At 31.5% G+C, this 15,772-nt stretch overlaps 2 protein-coding genes across 4 annotated transcripts; both read left to right on the top strand.

Annotated features, from left to right (window-relative positions):
- The first annotated feature begins 2,735 nt into the window (after positions 1-2,735).
- On the top strand, positions 2,736-4,757 carry LOC113863059 (transcription termination factor MTEF18, mitochondrial-like). The gene has a single exon (XM_027496450.1). It carries the CDS (start codon positions 2,769-2,771, stop codon positions 4,443-4,445), a length of 1,677 nt encoding a protein of 558 aa, XP_027352251.1. The 5' UTR covers positions 2,736-2,768; the 3' UTR covers positions 4,446-4,757.
- Positions 4,758-6,291: 1,534 nt separating this feature from the next.
- LOC113861400 (mitochondrial proton/calcium exchanger protein-like) lies at positions 6,292-15,188 on the top strand. 3 transcript variants are annotated; one of them, XM_027494201.1, is made up of 15 exons: positions 6,292-6,555; positions 6,860-7,611; positions 7,690-8,002; positions 8,097-8,243; positions 8,347-8,435; positions 8,554-8,646; positions 9,990-10,116; positions 10,848-10,912; positions 10,995-11,169; positions 11,689-11,880; positions 11,977-12,024; positions 12,541-12,687; positions 12,823-12,905; positions 14,020-14,135; positions 14,915-15,188. In XM_027494201.1, the coding sequence occupies exons 2-15, from the start codon at positions 7,007-7,009 to the stop codon at positions 14,995-14,997; spliced, it is 2,283 nt and encodes a 760-aa protein (XP_027350002.1). In that variant the 5' UTR covers positions 6,292-6,555; positions 6,860-7,006; the 3' UTR covers positions 14,998-15,188. The 3 variants fall into 3 exon arrangements, 2 of the variants coding, with proteins under 2 accessions (XP_027350002.1, XP_027350001.1); XM_027494200.1 differs by having other exon boundaries at positions 6,334-7,611; positions 8,347-8,459; positions 10,848-10,917; positions 10,976-11,169; positions 14,915-15,134; XR_003504213.1 differs by lacking the exons at positions 12,541-12,687; positions 12,823-12,905; positions 14,020-14,135; positions 14,915-15,188 and adding an exon at positions 12,303-12,514 and having other exon boundaries at positions 6,334-7,611; positions 11,977-12,123.
- Positions 15,189-15,772: the final 584 nt, after the last annotated feature.

Genomic DNA, 15,772 nt, shown 5'->3' with positions numbered 1-15,772 from the left:
GAGTAATGGTAATGGTATTGAGTCATTGACTTTAATGATTGCTTTATTAAAACTTGGAAATATACACAGTAGTATTTGAATTTGGTTTTTGTGTTATTTATGATTTTTTTTGGACATATAGTATATTTATTTGGTTGTTCTTTATTATATGAAATTTTATTATGTAATTTCTTAGAATGAATTAAAATTTGATAAGTTGGGTCTACATTTTTATTAAAATAAATTAAAAAATTCGTGAAAGTTATTTTTGTTATATTTAACTGTTTTAAAGTAAGAAAACACAGAAAATGACAGTTTATTTATCTTTAATTTAAAGTTAATTGTTTAAATAAAATATTTAATTTCAATTAATAGTAAATAAATTATCACTTTACTTTAAAAAATAAAAAATTAAATAATTTCAATTAATAGTTAATTCGTTTCAAATGCTCTCTTAACGAATTTTTGAAATCTAAATTAAAAGCTAAACAAATAGAAAATTTATCTTTTGATTTTGATATATTCCCTCTAATATTTTTTATAATATGTTATTGTTAATTTGTTTTAATTATAATTTTGTATGTATAATTATTTTTAATTTATTTGTTATATTTTTACTTGTTATAAACCTTGTGTTGGTAAAGTATTTGTCTATTACTCATATAAATCAATATTTTTATTATTTAATACATGAGTAACTAATTTGACTATCTAGTGTTTAAGGTGTTTTTAAATTATAATGTAAAATTAAGACATAATTATTTTTATTACTTTTAAAAATTAATTAATTAATTCTTATAAAAAATATTAAAGTATACAAATAAATAAATTTTTATAATTATGTAAGTTAAAAAAAAAACTTATAAGCCACCTTACTAAGCATACGTTAAAGGAAGAAGTTAGAATAGCAAATAGTCCATATGAATTTATGTCAAATATATCGATAACTATGATTTAGGGTATATAATGGTAATAAAAACAAAAAAAAAATATATAAAAACTGAGTATTTAAAAAAATAATAAAAAACTAGAGTAATTAATACTACAATAGGTATTTACTCATTTTAATATCTGCATTTTCTTTAAATATTCATATTTATATTTATACATTTGTGAGTAACAATTTTAATATATTGTTAGCTCTCAACAAATACTCAAATTTGAACTCGTTACTCTTGCTGCATATTTATTTGACAAACTATTAAAACATAAATATTATCATGTGATGCTAATATTATATAATTAAAATGGCTAATAAAAAAGGACACTAATAATAAGTGGAACTAGAAATTTATTATCGACTATAAAATGAAAATTTAACATAATTTTTAATAAATAAATAATAATTAAATGCTATAATAAAATCATGTGTTAAAATTGTCCAATAAAAATCGATGTTTATAGCAGAGTGTTTTATTAATAAAAAATTCAAAACATAGATAATTAGTTATAAAAGGCCAATAAAAATGGACATTAAACTAAAAAGTTTCTCATGAATTGCACTATTATCAAATTAAAATTAAAAATTAAAATTAATAAATAAATATATATTATATAATTATTTTAAATTTAATAAATTTAAAGGAATAAATATTATAATTATTGATAATAAATATTCTATTATATAAACAAAAAATAATTTTAAATTAAAAAATTCAAATTTTTAAATTAACATTGAACTAAAATTGAAATGCCTAATATAAAAAAAAAACACTTGCATGATAATAAAAAAATCTAACACTTAAAAACATTTATATTAAAAAAAAACTCTTAAAAATGCTGTCGATTAAAAATTAGTATTCATAATTTTTACATAAAGGTTGATCAAAAAGTTAAATAAGAAACACATTTAAAGATAATACATAATTTATTTATAAAAGAATTACAATTAAAATTTTAATCTAAATTATTATGAAATCTTAGTTACAAATATAGTAACAATTTTTAAACTTTGTGAACTTTTGCATATATTTTAAATTAATAAATAATTTCGTTACTAACGATATAAATTTAATATTATGAATGTATAAGATTTTGTGACATATCTTATAATTTACAATGTTTAAATTTACAACAATTTATTATTTATATAGTAAAAATTTTGTGCAAATATGAATACAAATTAGTATGACGCTAATGTACACACACATGTCTACAGTTTTTTTTTTTAACTACCTAAACTCCATTAAATAATAAATATTCTTTCTATTTTGTGTATTTTTTTTTATGGAATCCATTAAATTTGGGTTCGATTTTCATTTTATTTATCAGAATATTTTTCTTCATATAATAAAAGAAAGGCTAAATTATGTTTTTCATTCTTTAAACTTTAGTGAATTTTCAATTTGATCCTGTTACTTTATCTTTATCAAACTTAATCTTTAAGCTTAATTTAATTTTCATTTTAACTATTTTTAAACTTTAATTTAGTTCTTATAAATTAGCGTCTTTTTGCTCTTTTGTTTTAACTCTGCTTCATTTTCACTGTTTACTGATTCAGAAGATTTTTATATTCGGTATATATATGAATTCACAACATATGAATAAAAATTATTATCATTATTATTTCAAAATACTGTATTAAGTTAAAAGATATAACAAGGTTAAATAATGATTTTATCCTAGAAATATATCATAGAAGACCACATTGAATGAAATAAAAAGGGTTAAATGATAAGTAAAACTTAAATGAAACTTTAAAAATAAAATAAAATAAATAAGAGGAAAAAATCAAGCCCATGGCATAAGAGAAGCAGAAAAGGCTAGAGGCATGGCATAAACCCTCAACCATGTTCTCCTTCTTCCTCCATTGCCACTTCTCCACCACCACCACCACCACCACCACCAAGCTCCCAAAGCTCTCCAGCATACCCACAAGGTACAGAAACTTTGCTCTTCGTGAAGCCCAAAAGGCCCTCATCAACTACCTCTACGCCACTCGCTGCTTACCCTTTACCTACGCAGAGCACATTGGCAACAACACGCTTCGTTCCCTTACTCATCTCATTGCAAAGGTGAAACCTTTTTCAGCTCCTACTTTCCCCAAAAGCTTTGAGAGGGTCCTTAGGTATCACCCCGTTAACGAATTTGAAGTTTTTTTCGAAAGCATCGGCATAGAGTTTGATCTTGTTTCTGGGTTGTTGCCTCATGACAAGGTGTTCTTTTCCGAAGATGGGACCCTTTTCAATGTTGCTTGTGCGCTTTCTGATTTTGGGTTTCCGTGGGAGAAGTTGGGTTTGTTGTACATGGAGAAAAGTTCCATTTTTGGGAGAAGTGTTGCGGAGTTGAAGTCAAGGCTTTTTGGGTTTAAAGGGTTTGGTTTTGGTAATGTTGAAGTCATTGGGATGAGTTTGGCCTTCCCTTTTGTTTTGAGTGAGGAAGGCCAAGTGGGTGTTGAGATTGATGTGTTGTTTGATGAGTTGAAGATGGTGTTTTTGGACTATGGTTTGGATAAGTCTATTGAGGGTGATGTGGATTCTTGGTATGAGATGTGTAGGAAATTACGGTTGTTTTTTGATTTAAATGGATGGAAGGGTGGGTTAGGGGAACTCATAGGAAGGAAGAAGGGTATATTTGTTGAGCATAAAGAAGAGGAATTAGCTAAGAAAATAGAGTATTTTTGTAGATTTGATATGAAGAAGGAGGAAGTGGCTCGGTTGATTCTACTGTGCCCTGAATTGTTGAGTCTTGATTTGGAGAAGCTGGTGATTAACGTGTTAAAGTTGTTGAAACACTTTGGCTTGAGCTCTAAGGGTGTGGAGGATGTTCATCAGAATTTCTCTCATGCATTGGGAACAAATAAAATGGTTAATCTACCTAATGTAATGAGGGCTTTGGGTTTACAAAAGTGGTTTGTCGACAAACTCAAGGATGGACACTGCTGTTTGTTAGCAGATTATATCACAAGCTATCCTTGTGAAGAGCAGAATAAAGATTATCAAGATGGGTTACGGATGATTCATGTTTCAAGAGTTCGAGTTTATAATCTTAGTAAATTAAATTTCTTGCATGGCTTGGGATTTGGAGAGAATGGTTTGACTATGAATGTGTTGAATAATTTGCATGGCACTAGTTATGACTTACAGGAAAGGTTTGATTGCCTTCTACGTTCAAGTATTGAATTCTCAAAGCTCTGTATGATGGTAAGAATGACCCCCAGGATTCTAAACCAAAATTCTGAAATTATGAAGCGAAAGGTGAATTTCTTGCATAAAGAATTCGGAACTACTTTGGACTATGTGAACGCTTTTCCAGCAATGTTGTACTATCATTTGGATGACCGAATCATACCTAGGTACAAATTCCATTTGTGGCTTACAGAAAAGGGTCTGAGTTGTAAAACATATTCCATTCGAAGTATGATTGCAAATGGCGAAAAGAAATTTGTAGCTCGTGTCTTTAAAATTCATCCAGCTGCTCCAAAACATTGGTTTGAGCAATTCTGTCGCAGTAAATTGCCAATGTGAATATTGTGGTATTTAAACGCAGTATAGTATATGATAAACTTCAGGAACAACATTAAATAAATTTTCACAGAACTTGTAAAGAATTGCCTGCAAATATATTGTCTTGCATTGTTTTATTTGTTGTACCAGATCTCATTTTAGAGAAAGAAACCAGAAGTTCTAAGAATGCTAAATTCTACTTTGAAGAAGGAATTATGCTGGGGTAAGAGAATTATATCATTTTTGAGCATTTTATAGTTTCTATTTGACTTCATTAATTGCACTTGTGCTTATTTTTCCTTTTATATTTTTAAATAATACTTTTCAATAAATAGTAAGAGGGTCCTTTCCAGTATACAACCAATGTATGGAAAATCTTGTTTTTGTGAATCTTAGTAGGTAAGGTTAATTTGTTGCAAAAACAAATCGGAGATATGACTCTCATTGAAGGTCACCTCATTAACATTGAAAACTCCAGAGAATACAAATTCCTGTGGTGATGACAAATAGCATCATGTGCTATGCAATGGCCTGAAGTGTAATTTTAACTCATGCTCTTATAAGAAAGCAACCGTGCCCGGTTTCTTTAGCTGAAGAGATCGTCATGAAAAAAATGTGAGAGCGTGAACCACAATAGCACAAGAGATACAACTGAATGCAGAGTCTCTTCCAACTGTTCTACTTTTCTGAAAGTTCATAGGAACATTACTTATCTATTTTGCTTTGGGGAAGAATCATTGTTTCTTATTATCTTCAAAAAGTATGTGCCATCAAGACATATATGGTGCAGTGTTTTTTATCATTGATGTAGTGTTTGTAGTTTAAGAAATTTTGTTTAAAATCTTTTTGCAATGTTTGTATGATGCTAAAATATATCTTATAGTGGTGATTGCCAGTATTTTTTTTTTCTTCCAATTTATAATCAGAATATGTTTGGATAACAACTTAATTAAACGCTTATTAAATATTTTTTACTGCATAAAGAGTTTATATTGTAAATTTGATCACGAAGTTGAAATAATTTATTTTAATAAAAAAAATAAAAAAAACTTACTGAAATAATTTAAAAATAACATAAACTCCTCTAAACACGGCCTTAGAATAGTTTGCGTTTCGAAAAGCCATTAAACAGTTGTTTGTTAAGAGAAAACAGGTGAGGTCAGGGATTGCCACTCATATGGCTAGTTTGGGAATTGAGAATATGCTGATTCAAGACAGTGAGAGGGTGAGAATATACTGATATATGTGTCACTAAATATGTAACGTGTTTGACTGTTCATTAGTTTTTTTTATTTATTTATTAACTTTAGTCTTCACAAATAAAAATTTGTTATAAAAAAAATACATAATTATTGTATTAAATTATAAAAATATAATAAATATTTTTTTCTAATAAAATTTTACTATTTTTAACTTTTTAACAAATTTTTTTATTTATTTACAAAAAAATACAAATTTATAAGAAAAATATCAAAAATTTATTCATATAAATTCCAATCCTAAAATTATATATTTATTAAGGTAATATGGGACTCTGTTTTACTAAGTTAACATCCAATTTTTGAAGAGTATATCTCATGCAGTGAAGATTTTGATAAATTAAACTTTCTCTTCAGACCACTAAGAACATTTTATTAAGAATTTTGGTTTCATTCATATTTTCTTACTTCTAGTTAGTTTGAGCAAATAATAATATTAACTTTTTATAAAAAAATAAAATGTTGATTATACTTTTATTTTACTAATATAATAAATATTTTCAATTCTAAAGAGGGAGCTTTATCAAAATGGTGAAGGAATTTTTCCCATGGAAATTTTCTTAATTTAAGGATAATAATAAATAATTATGAACACGTTGGCACAAGACATGCGTGCAGTGGGTGAATAATAATATTGCATTAATGGAAAAAAAAAAAGGTTGGAAACGCCCAGAGTGTTGATGTTCCTTCTTCACTCTCTCTCACTCTCTCTCTCTCTCGTAGTCATTTCCTTGCACACACGATCGTGTTACTATTGAAGCTGCGCGCGTTTTCTTTCCGATTGTTGATTCTCGATTTGGCTATGCCAATAATTGTTGAGTTTAAAAAACACGTGATAATTCTTTTCCACGGGTTGTTTTCATGAACGAAAGGTGCGTTTCTTATTTAACAAGCTTATTTCAATTCAGTTGGATTTCTGCAAAAATTGAAGAAAATCATGGATTTCTTCTTATTTGCAATGGACTGCTGCATTATAATCGATTAATGTTTTCAGAGTCTTATGGTAAGAACTATTCTCACTGCCATGTTCCCTCTGGGTGTGTGTATAACATCATTGTGTAAAAATTAAAAAATGGTAGAGTGTTATAAATTCTTTTTGCCAGAATAGTATGGCTGTGGCATTTGATATTGTAATTGATAATCTCTTTCTATTTCTCTTGTGTTGACCGATTGCAGAAAGTGAGGTAAAAAGTAATTGGAGTTTTATTTGCGCCTTACTGGTGATAAATCTCTGCTCTTGGCATCCGTGACGTTGAAGCATTGATTTATTGAGAATTTTGATTTGGTAGAACTGGCATCAAAGGCTGGAATTTTGTTGTTATTATGGCTTCAAGAGTGATTTTAAGAAAGAGAAGGAGTCTCTTTTCCAGTCCCCCAAATGGTCAATACACTCGCTTTATTTTTGGATTTTCGAGTGTTGGGCGTGGTCAACCATTAGAATCTAATGAATTCGAAGGTTTGATCCAGTTTCCCTTCTGTTCATCTGCCACTACAGGACATAGACGGGAAGAAAATTTATTCAATGTCAACAAAGATGATATGGCAGCTTGTGCTGCCACGAGATTTATCTCCAATAGTTTATTTAGAGTTTCAAGTTTTGGATTTAGAACTGACAAGATAGAGTTAGTTTCTCTTTCAAGATTGGGGTGGATATCCCAATGTACCCGTTATATTTCCACGGCTGCAACTGATCAATCTGGATTGGGTAGCAGTAATAGAGGAAGTGAACAATCAGCAACTAAACAGACGAAGGAAGCTTCACCGGAGGAATGTGATGAAGCTGTTGAAGACTTGAGCACTGTGAAAGCAAAAGCTAAGGCTAAACAACTGCAAGAACCCCAGAAGAGTGCTGATTCTATTCTTAAGAGATTATGGGCTAGGATTTTAGGAATTGGTCCCGCTTTCAGAACTATTATGTCAATGAGCAGGTTTAAAATTTATTGCCTCTTGTTTTTGTGTGAAATATAAATTTTTTGGTGAAACTTCTCTGATTTGCCATTACCTAGGGATGACTGGGCAAAGAAGTTTAGTCATTGGTGGGATGAATTTAAATCTACCCTGCAACACTACTGGTTTGGTACAAAACTACTCTGGGCTGATATTAGGATAAGCTCCAGATTATTGTTGAAACTTGCCGGTGGAAAGAATCTTTCTAGAAGGGAGAGGCAGCAACTCACGAGGACAACAGCTGATATTTTCAGGCTAGTTCCTTTTGCTGTATTTATCATAGTTCCATTCATGGAGTTATTGTTGCCAGTATTCCTGAAACTGTTTCCCAACATGCTGCCATCCACTTTCCAGGACAAGATGAAAGAACAGGTAATTATTATTGTACTCATAGTCATCACCCAAATCATGCTTGACTACTGGTGTGCTATATTATCACTCAAATTTGGGAAGGCTTGATTTATAGGAGGCATTGAAAAGAAGGCTAAATGCAAGAATAGAATATGCCAAGTTTCTTCAAGATACTGTAAAGGAAATGGCAAAGGAGATTCAAAATTCACGAAGTGGAGAAATGAAGAAGACAGCAGAAGATCTTGATGAATTTATGAACAAGGTTGGCCATGCTTTTCATGATATAGTTCCTTTATATTTAGCTATCCTCCTGTATGTTCAATATTTATATTATTATATCAATATTTATTATGCTATTGAAATAGGTCAGAACGGGTGCCCGAGTTTCTAATGATGAAATATTAGGCTTTGCCAAATTATTTAATGATGAGCTAACCCTGGATAACATTAGCAGGTTGGGGCTTCTACCATTGCTTATGTTCAGCTACTTGTGCTCTCCAGTTAATAATCTCATATTTTGAGATTCGATTATCATCATTAACCTGCTTTTTTTTTGTGAAAATGGAGAACAGGCCTCGCTTGGTAAATATGTGTAAATATATGGGCATCAACCCATATGGAACTGATGCATATTTGCGTTATATGCTCCGCAAAAGATTACAGGAGTAAGATTCATATATTCGTTTTTCCTTTTTGTGAAAACTCTGATTTTTTATGCATGCATAGCTCATTGGGACTTGTAGGTTGGGTCTAGTAATTTTCATTTTGTGCTTTATGGTGAAAAGTTTCTTAGTATCTGGCTTAGATAAGGATTTTTGCAATTGTTGTAGATTTCTTATATTTGTTACACAATGTCTGTCTCCTCACTCACTTCTTGGTTGGTCATAGTGCATAATTCAATTGTAGGAAGCAGAATAATACGTGGAACTCTTGCCTTATCTTACCTAACAATTTATGTCAGTGCCTACCCTTTACGGTTTCTCTCTCTCTGGTCAACTCTGATTTCACAGAAACCCTAAATTCCCAGTTTTCGAAATTGTTTCACTGATATCCCTAATTCCTTGTTATATACATCACCTTTCTTATTATATGGTTCCTCTGGATCTTTCCTTCCTGGTGATGTATGACTGAGTGTTACACTTGATGACATCCAGTGTGTCCTAGTTATTTGTGGACCAGGTTTGGGTGTGACAGTGACAGCCAAGGGATTTGTGGATAAAGAGATGATGGGCCACATGGGGACATAAATCAGTTCGGAGTTGCACATTAAAGATGGAAAGAGGCACAAATCCCCCTTGGCTGCACTGAACAATTGACCAATTTATTGTCTATTGCTCGCTTCTATGATAGATTTAGTCGGGGCTGAGAGGCGGTAGTTTACCTTATGATGGATTTCAGCGGTTCAAGTTTGCTTATCTCTAACTCGTGAATTTAGTTGATACAAAGTTATATGATAACTTCTAATTTTTCTGATTTGGCAGTTTGATCTATGTTATAATTTATCATTTATGGACGTTGATAAACAAAGGAGAAAGGGAAACCAGATGTGAATCTATATTTCCAACCTAGGTTCAGAATGTAGCTCTTGACACCATGAAAGGGAACAACAGGAGAAAGGGAAAGATGGAAATGAAAAGAATATGTAAAGGGGATGCATTAACCTCATATCTGTTAGGGTCTCTGTATATATATATATATATATATATATATGCTAATGAATTTAGGTCAATTACATGTGTAATAAAACTAGTACAAGTTCTTCCATATGATGTTCAATTCATGCTACCACAATATTACTTTCTAGTAAAGTAAAAAAAGAAAAACTAAGGCCATCCTAGGAATGAAGAAAAGAAAGGGATAAAAAAGGGAAATTCTGCTTAGCACACCACACTTGAAGATTTATGTGCTTTCAAAACTACAGTGGTTCTTAACTAAATTAACCATATTCAATCAATAATCTCATTACTGTTTTTAGTATCAATATATGTAAATAGTTTGCCTTTGGCAGGATCAAGAATGATGATATACTGATTCAAGCAGAAGGTGTGGAATCTCTTTCAGAAGCAGAGCTTCGTCAGGCTTGTAGAGATCGAGGATTACTTGGATTACTTTCAGTAGAAGAAATGCGGCAGCAGGTTGATCATCAATGTTGAAGTAGATTTTGTGGCTCTGAAGTCAATTATTAAATCTGACTTTGTGTTTATTTATTATGTTGGTAATTTTTGGGAACAAGAAACTGGTTGTAATTGTCACAGATTCTACTTTCAGAAATCAGAACCAAATCTTCCCATAGTTGCTATTTTTGGAACCTTTATCTTCTCATAATTGCTACTTTGAGAACTAAGACAATAACAGCTAAGTCTTCTCACTAGATGGGGTTGAGTACATGGATCAAATGACACCATAATATTATATTGTGAATCATGTCTATCGACTTAACATTGACCTCTTAATCTTTCTTAATGATTTTGCCACCAGTTTTTCTTGGTTTCACTCTGCCTCTAGCGATAGGGTTACCCTTTATCTAATTCATTCTCCACACATGTCATATATATCTCAAACAAATAAAATATCAAGACTATTGAATGCTATTATTGTGTTGGATGCATAACAAAAATAACATCTTAAAAACAAAGGGTTGTAGGTGTAACTCTTAAAATGCAAAAGGAATGGAGAAAGCTACCATTGTTGATTGAGAAAAAAAATTGTATTAGTATTGTATTAGAAAAGAAAGTGGGCAAAGCCAGCATTTATGGAGTATAGTTGGTAGACATTTCTTAATGCTGAATAAAAGAATCCATCATATGGTTATATGGCTGAAGCAAATATCATGTATGAGGATGTAAATTGTTATATTTCTTTGCAGCTGAAGGACTGGCTGGATTTATCTCTCAACCATTCAGTGCCATCTTCTCTCTTAATTCTTTCAAGGTATCTTCGTATTTTCTCTGTTAAAATATCTTTTACAGTTTTTTCCTTCTGGAAAGGTGTGGTCATCTCATTTCCTCTATAGAGCATTTTCTGTTTCAGGAAAGGTGAGGCCAGAGGAAGCTGTTCAAGCCACACTCTCTTCTCTCCCAGACGAGGTTGTAGATACTGTTGGGGTGACAACTTTGCCATCTGAAGATTCTGTTTCAGAAAGGAAGAGGAAGTTGGAATATCTTGAAATGCAAGAGGAGCTAATCAAGGTTGATTTGTTTGCATTATGAATTTTGTTAGGGATACATATGTTCTGGGAGAGAGTCGTGGGGTTGTTGAATTTTTCTGTCATAATGTTAAAGTAGCCTCGTTAAAACCTCTGTTTCATTTATACCTATCATTTTATGTTAAATGCCTTGCTTCATTTCACTGAAATTTGTAAATAATTAGTGGTAGGAATAGGAACATAGGATTCAAGTTTAAATAAATATATGATGAAGTCTATTAGTAAGACAGAGAGAAGAGAGAGGGATAATGATAAATTAATTGTGGAAGTATGCACAAGTCATCTATGAAAAATGTAATTTTATGTTCTTGAGCATTTTCTTTTTTATTGTATTTGTGGAGCAACTTGTAATCAATTATGTTAGAGAAATCATCAGTGATTGTCATCCAATTAACGCTATATATGAATCACCATAATATACTGATTTTCTTGTTGAACTTGCTAAGATATTAGTATACTTGTTGCTTTAATTTGAGATTTATGGTTGCAAAATATTTAATAGGAGGAGGAAAAGAAAAAGGAGGCAGAGCAGGCCAAAATGACAGAATCTATTGGTAGTGAAAGGGATTTGGCTATGAAAGAGAGAGCTTCAATGACCAAACAAACACAAGAAGAGGTAAAAACAAAGACATTGGATAATCAAGAACACCTCAGCAAGCTCAGCCGTGCATTAGCTGTTTTAGCATCAGCATCTGTAAGGCGTGGCAGTAAATTATTTTTGTTCTCGCCTGACTAAGTTTTAATGCACTAATGAATGCTTGAACTCATTCATTATTATATAATTTTTCAGTCAGTGAGCAGGGAACGTGAAGAGTTTTTGAGGCTTGTTAGAAAGGAGGTATATAGATTGTTGAATTCATTTGTATATATGTGACTGGATAGTGGATACTAATACTTTCTGGGCATTCAAAATTCAAAGTCTTGAAAGTCAAATGGCGAAGATTTCATTTCACATAGTACTTCTGATAAAAAAATCAATCAGATTTATTTTGTACTTTTTGCTCAATGATAAAATAGTTCAGATTCTACAGGATCAAACCTGTGGGACTTAAGGAAAGATGGAAGAAAAAAATAAAAGAAATTAAAAAGGAAAAATAAGTAAATAAAAATGTAGTAGATGTCTTTCTGGATTCTAGTATTTTTGTCGGTGTGGGTGTGTGTCTAACTTGCCCTTCTGGATGTAATTTAAATATCATTTTCACTTTGTTTCTTGTTTTCAAATATTGAAGAAACACTGAAACAACATTTTGGTGAAAAAAGGAAAATGAAAAAGAAAACGTTTTCTTAAACCATTTAGTTATTCATCATGCCCTGCTTCTTTTACACACAATCAATTCTAACCTCCACTGCACAGATGGAGCTTTATGATAGTATGGTAGGGAAAGAAGGTACTGAAGGTGAGCAGGAAGCTAAGAAGGCCTATCAAGCTGCAAGGAAGGAAAGTGATGGTGCTATTGAGGCAGCTATTAGTGACAAGATTTCTTCAGCACTTGTTGACAGGGTAATTCTACGACCTTTCTCTTGATGCCACTTGATAATTGAAAAACAAAGAACAAAGCACATCATCTGTTAATCATTAATTGTTTTCTGAAACTGGAAATGTCTAACAGCAATGGGAATTTCATTTGCTTCTCAGGTTGATAACATGCTCCAGACTCTTGAAAAAGAAATTGATGATGTCGATGCAAAAATTGGAGACCGCTGGCGATTGCTAGACAGGTTTTTTCTTAGTTACATATTTGCTTGGAAAAACATTATGTGCCATACTGTATACTTTGAAACCATGTTTAATTGCTTCTGTTATCTTTATGCAAATTATGAATATTTAAATATGACATTTTCTATAAAAGGCAATTGCCCAATGCTCAAGCTCAATTGCAGAATCCATAAAACGATATCACAATAGGGGAAGAAGGGGGGACCGCTTTCATTGTTATATGGGAGAAACTGTGATCTAATAAATCTCTATTATCTATTATTGGGGTGAACCCCCAACATCCCTGTTTAGCTGTTTCTTTAAGCAAATCAAGGTTCCTCTCTGATATAAATTTCATGGTGGGATTGAGCAATCTCAACACCTGGATAGTATTTTAATTCTTGGAGGAATATATACTGGAATTTACTCTGCAAGCAGCTCTTTAGCCCATCTCTGCCCCAGATATTTTCTCCAATAATCACTATACTCATCCCCTCAATAAACCAAGTAGAATATTACTTGTATCATACGATGTCATAATAATTAAGACAAGTCTTGAGCTTGCTTTAATGTAATAGTAGTTATGCAAATTTGGTTATTTTGGGTGAAAAAATTGCAAAAGTGTCTGATCTGATATCCTGTGTTGGCCATCAGCAATCTAGAGTTATAACCTTAAGATGTTAGCAATGGAAGGAAAGGCGGTTGGTAATCCTGTGTTTAAATATATTCACAATCTATGAAATGTCTACTAATTCCACAAGATTTTCCAAATCCTATTTCACTTTCATTTTTGCTGATAATGTTTGCATGTTATATCAAACCACTACTACTTACAAATTACAATACAGACCCACAATATTTCAAAACGATATTACCCTTTCATGTTTTAACTGAGATTGAATCCATTACTTGGGATCCTATCTTTCTTTTTTTCATGAATCAACCACTACCAGAACTTTGTGGCCTTCCCTCTTCCTGGAAATGAATCCGCCCCAAGTATTTAATTCATTTACAACATGTAAGACTTTAGTAAGCATCATTACACGAATGGAGTTGTTTATTTCTTTTCTCTTATAAATTTGTATGCCTAATTGTTGGAAATAAATGTTACTAAAATGTTTAGCTATGTTCTGGCAGGGATTATGATGGGAAAGTGACACCTGAAGAGGTTGTATCTGCTGCTATGTATCTGAAGGACACTCTGGGCAAAGAAGGAATTCATGAACTAATCAGCAACCTTTCCAAGGATAGAGGTCAGTTCTTGTGTCTTTTTCCTTCTTTTTCTCGTATTGCCCCAGTAGATATCAGTAATGAATTTCACTGATGAGCCCTCCAATTACCACAGCTAAAAGTTTCTAATTCAAAACCACAGAACAGCACCTAATGCAACTTATGCTTTCCTTTTTAGCTTAGTTTTCTATCCTCTGTTTAGCCTTTTTCTTCTCTTCCTTGAAATAACTTTTACGAACCAAGCCCACGTAACAGCCCTGAGAAAACCCTTATTTTGTGTAAATGGGCAACTGTAACTTGCATTTGATTCTCCCATCTCATGGAAAACCATTTTCCCCAAGTGTATTTTAGTGACAGGTTCAATAGGGACCGGATGTTTGTAACCAAAAAAGAAGGTTGTGTACTGTGTAGATTTGTAGTACATTAGTACAACTAATATAGATATCTAAATATAACAACAACAATCATCATCATCTATCTCTTGTGACTTCAATGGTAAATTTCTTCACAATTTGAAACGGGTTTCATTCTCTATATATAAACAAAATGAAAGTCCATCACTTCCGTGATGGTTGTTTGAACTAGTCCTTCTACACGCTTCCATTTATGCCATAGTTCTTCGAAATTCTTCAGAATTTTATTGAAAAAAATCAATATTTTCTTAATTACTTTTTTACGATTCTACCAATAGGGCTGTATGTAACTGAAAGCTTTAAAATAGTATAGATGATCCAACATCTTAATATGAAAATTAGTGCAACTACAAGATTGAACATTTTGCCTTGGTTATTGTTTTAAACAGATGGGAAAATATTGGTGGAAGACATTGTCAAATTGGGCGCCCATAACGAAGATGCTGATACAAATGAAGTAGGAAGATCCTAGTGTTAATGTTGATATTAACTTCAAGGTTCCAGTCGAGTTGGACCTACTTTTATTTGTTAATTATGATCTTCCCACGTTATCTTTGAAATGTAACCGTAATGAACAATTTGTTTGTATACTGAAAAGTGTATTTAAAGAATCCCATGCCAACCAAAAAGTAAAACAAGAAAGGGACTTTCTTATCTGATTAGCAACATAAAGTATTTTTTTTTTTTGTCGACAAGCTAATGAAGCTGTTAAACAAAATATAAAGAGTTCATACATTTCAAAGAGTTGATCTCACAACTTTATTTGTTAAGAAATTATTAAATCTTTGAAACCTTTCAACAATCCCTCCCCCCCCCCAAAATATTTGCCACCAATAAGTTGAACATTTGTCTTTGTCCAACAATTCTTTGAAGGTAAGAAGTTCAAGTCTTATAAAAACACATCACAGGAGATAAAATTATTGTTGTAAAAAGTTTTATTTAAAAATATTATTGATACACTCTAATTAACAAAACCTAACTTTAGTAGAAAACTATATCTGTCCATTGGATTTTAAGTTTTTACATTTTTCTCACATTTTCTCTTAAATCTTTTGCAAATTCACCATGCTTTCATAACGTTGATTATTCACTCTGCCTTGCTTATAATGTTATGTTAACAGGTGATTGGGATGAATTACGTGTTTTTTTTTAACAAAATACAAGGCAATATACAACGAATAAAATTACTGTCGTGTAAAAAGAAACATAAAAAGTACATTTGCTTCTTTTAGTACAAATTTAACATA

Source organism: Abrus precatorius, unplaced genomic scaffold, assembly GCF_003935025.1.
Source record: "Abrus precatorius isolate BTA unplaced genomic scaffold, Abrus_2018 Scaffold3, whole genome shotgun sequence".
NCBI lineage: Eukaryota > Viridiplantae > Streptophyta > Magnoliopsida > Fabales > Fabaceae > Abrus > Abrus precatorius.
Note: the sequence above shows the minus strand (reverse complement) of the source record. Positions and strands in the feature narration are given on the sequence as shown.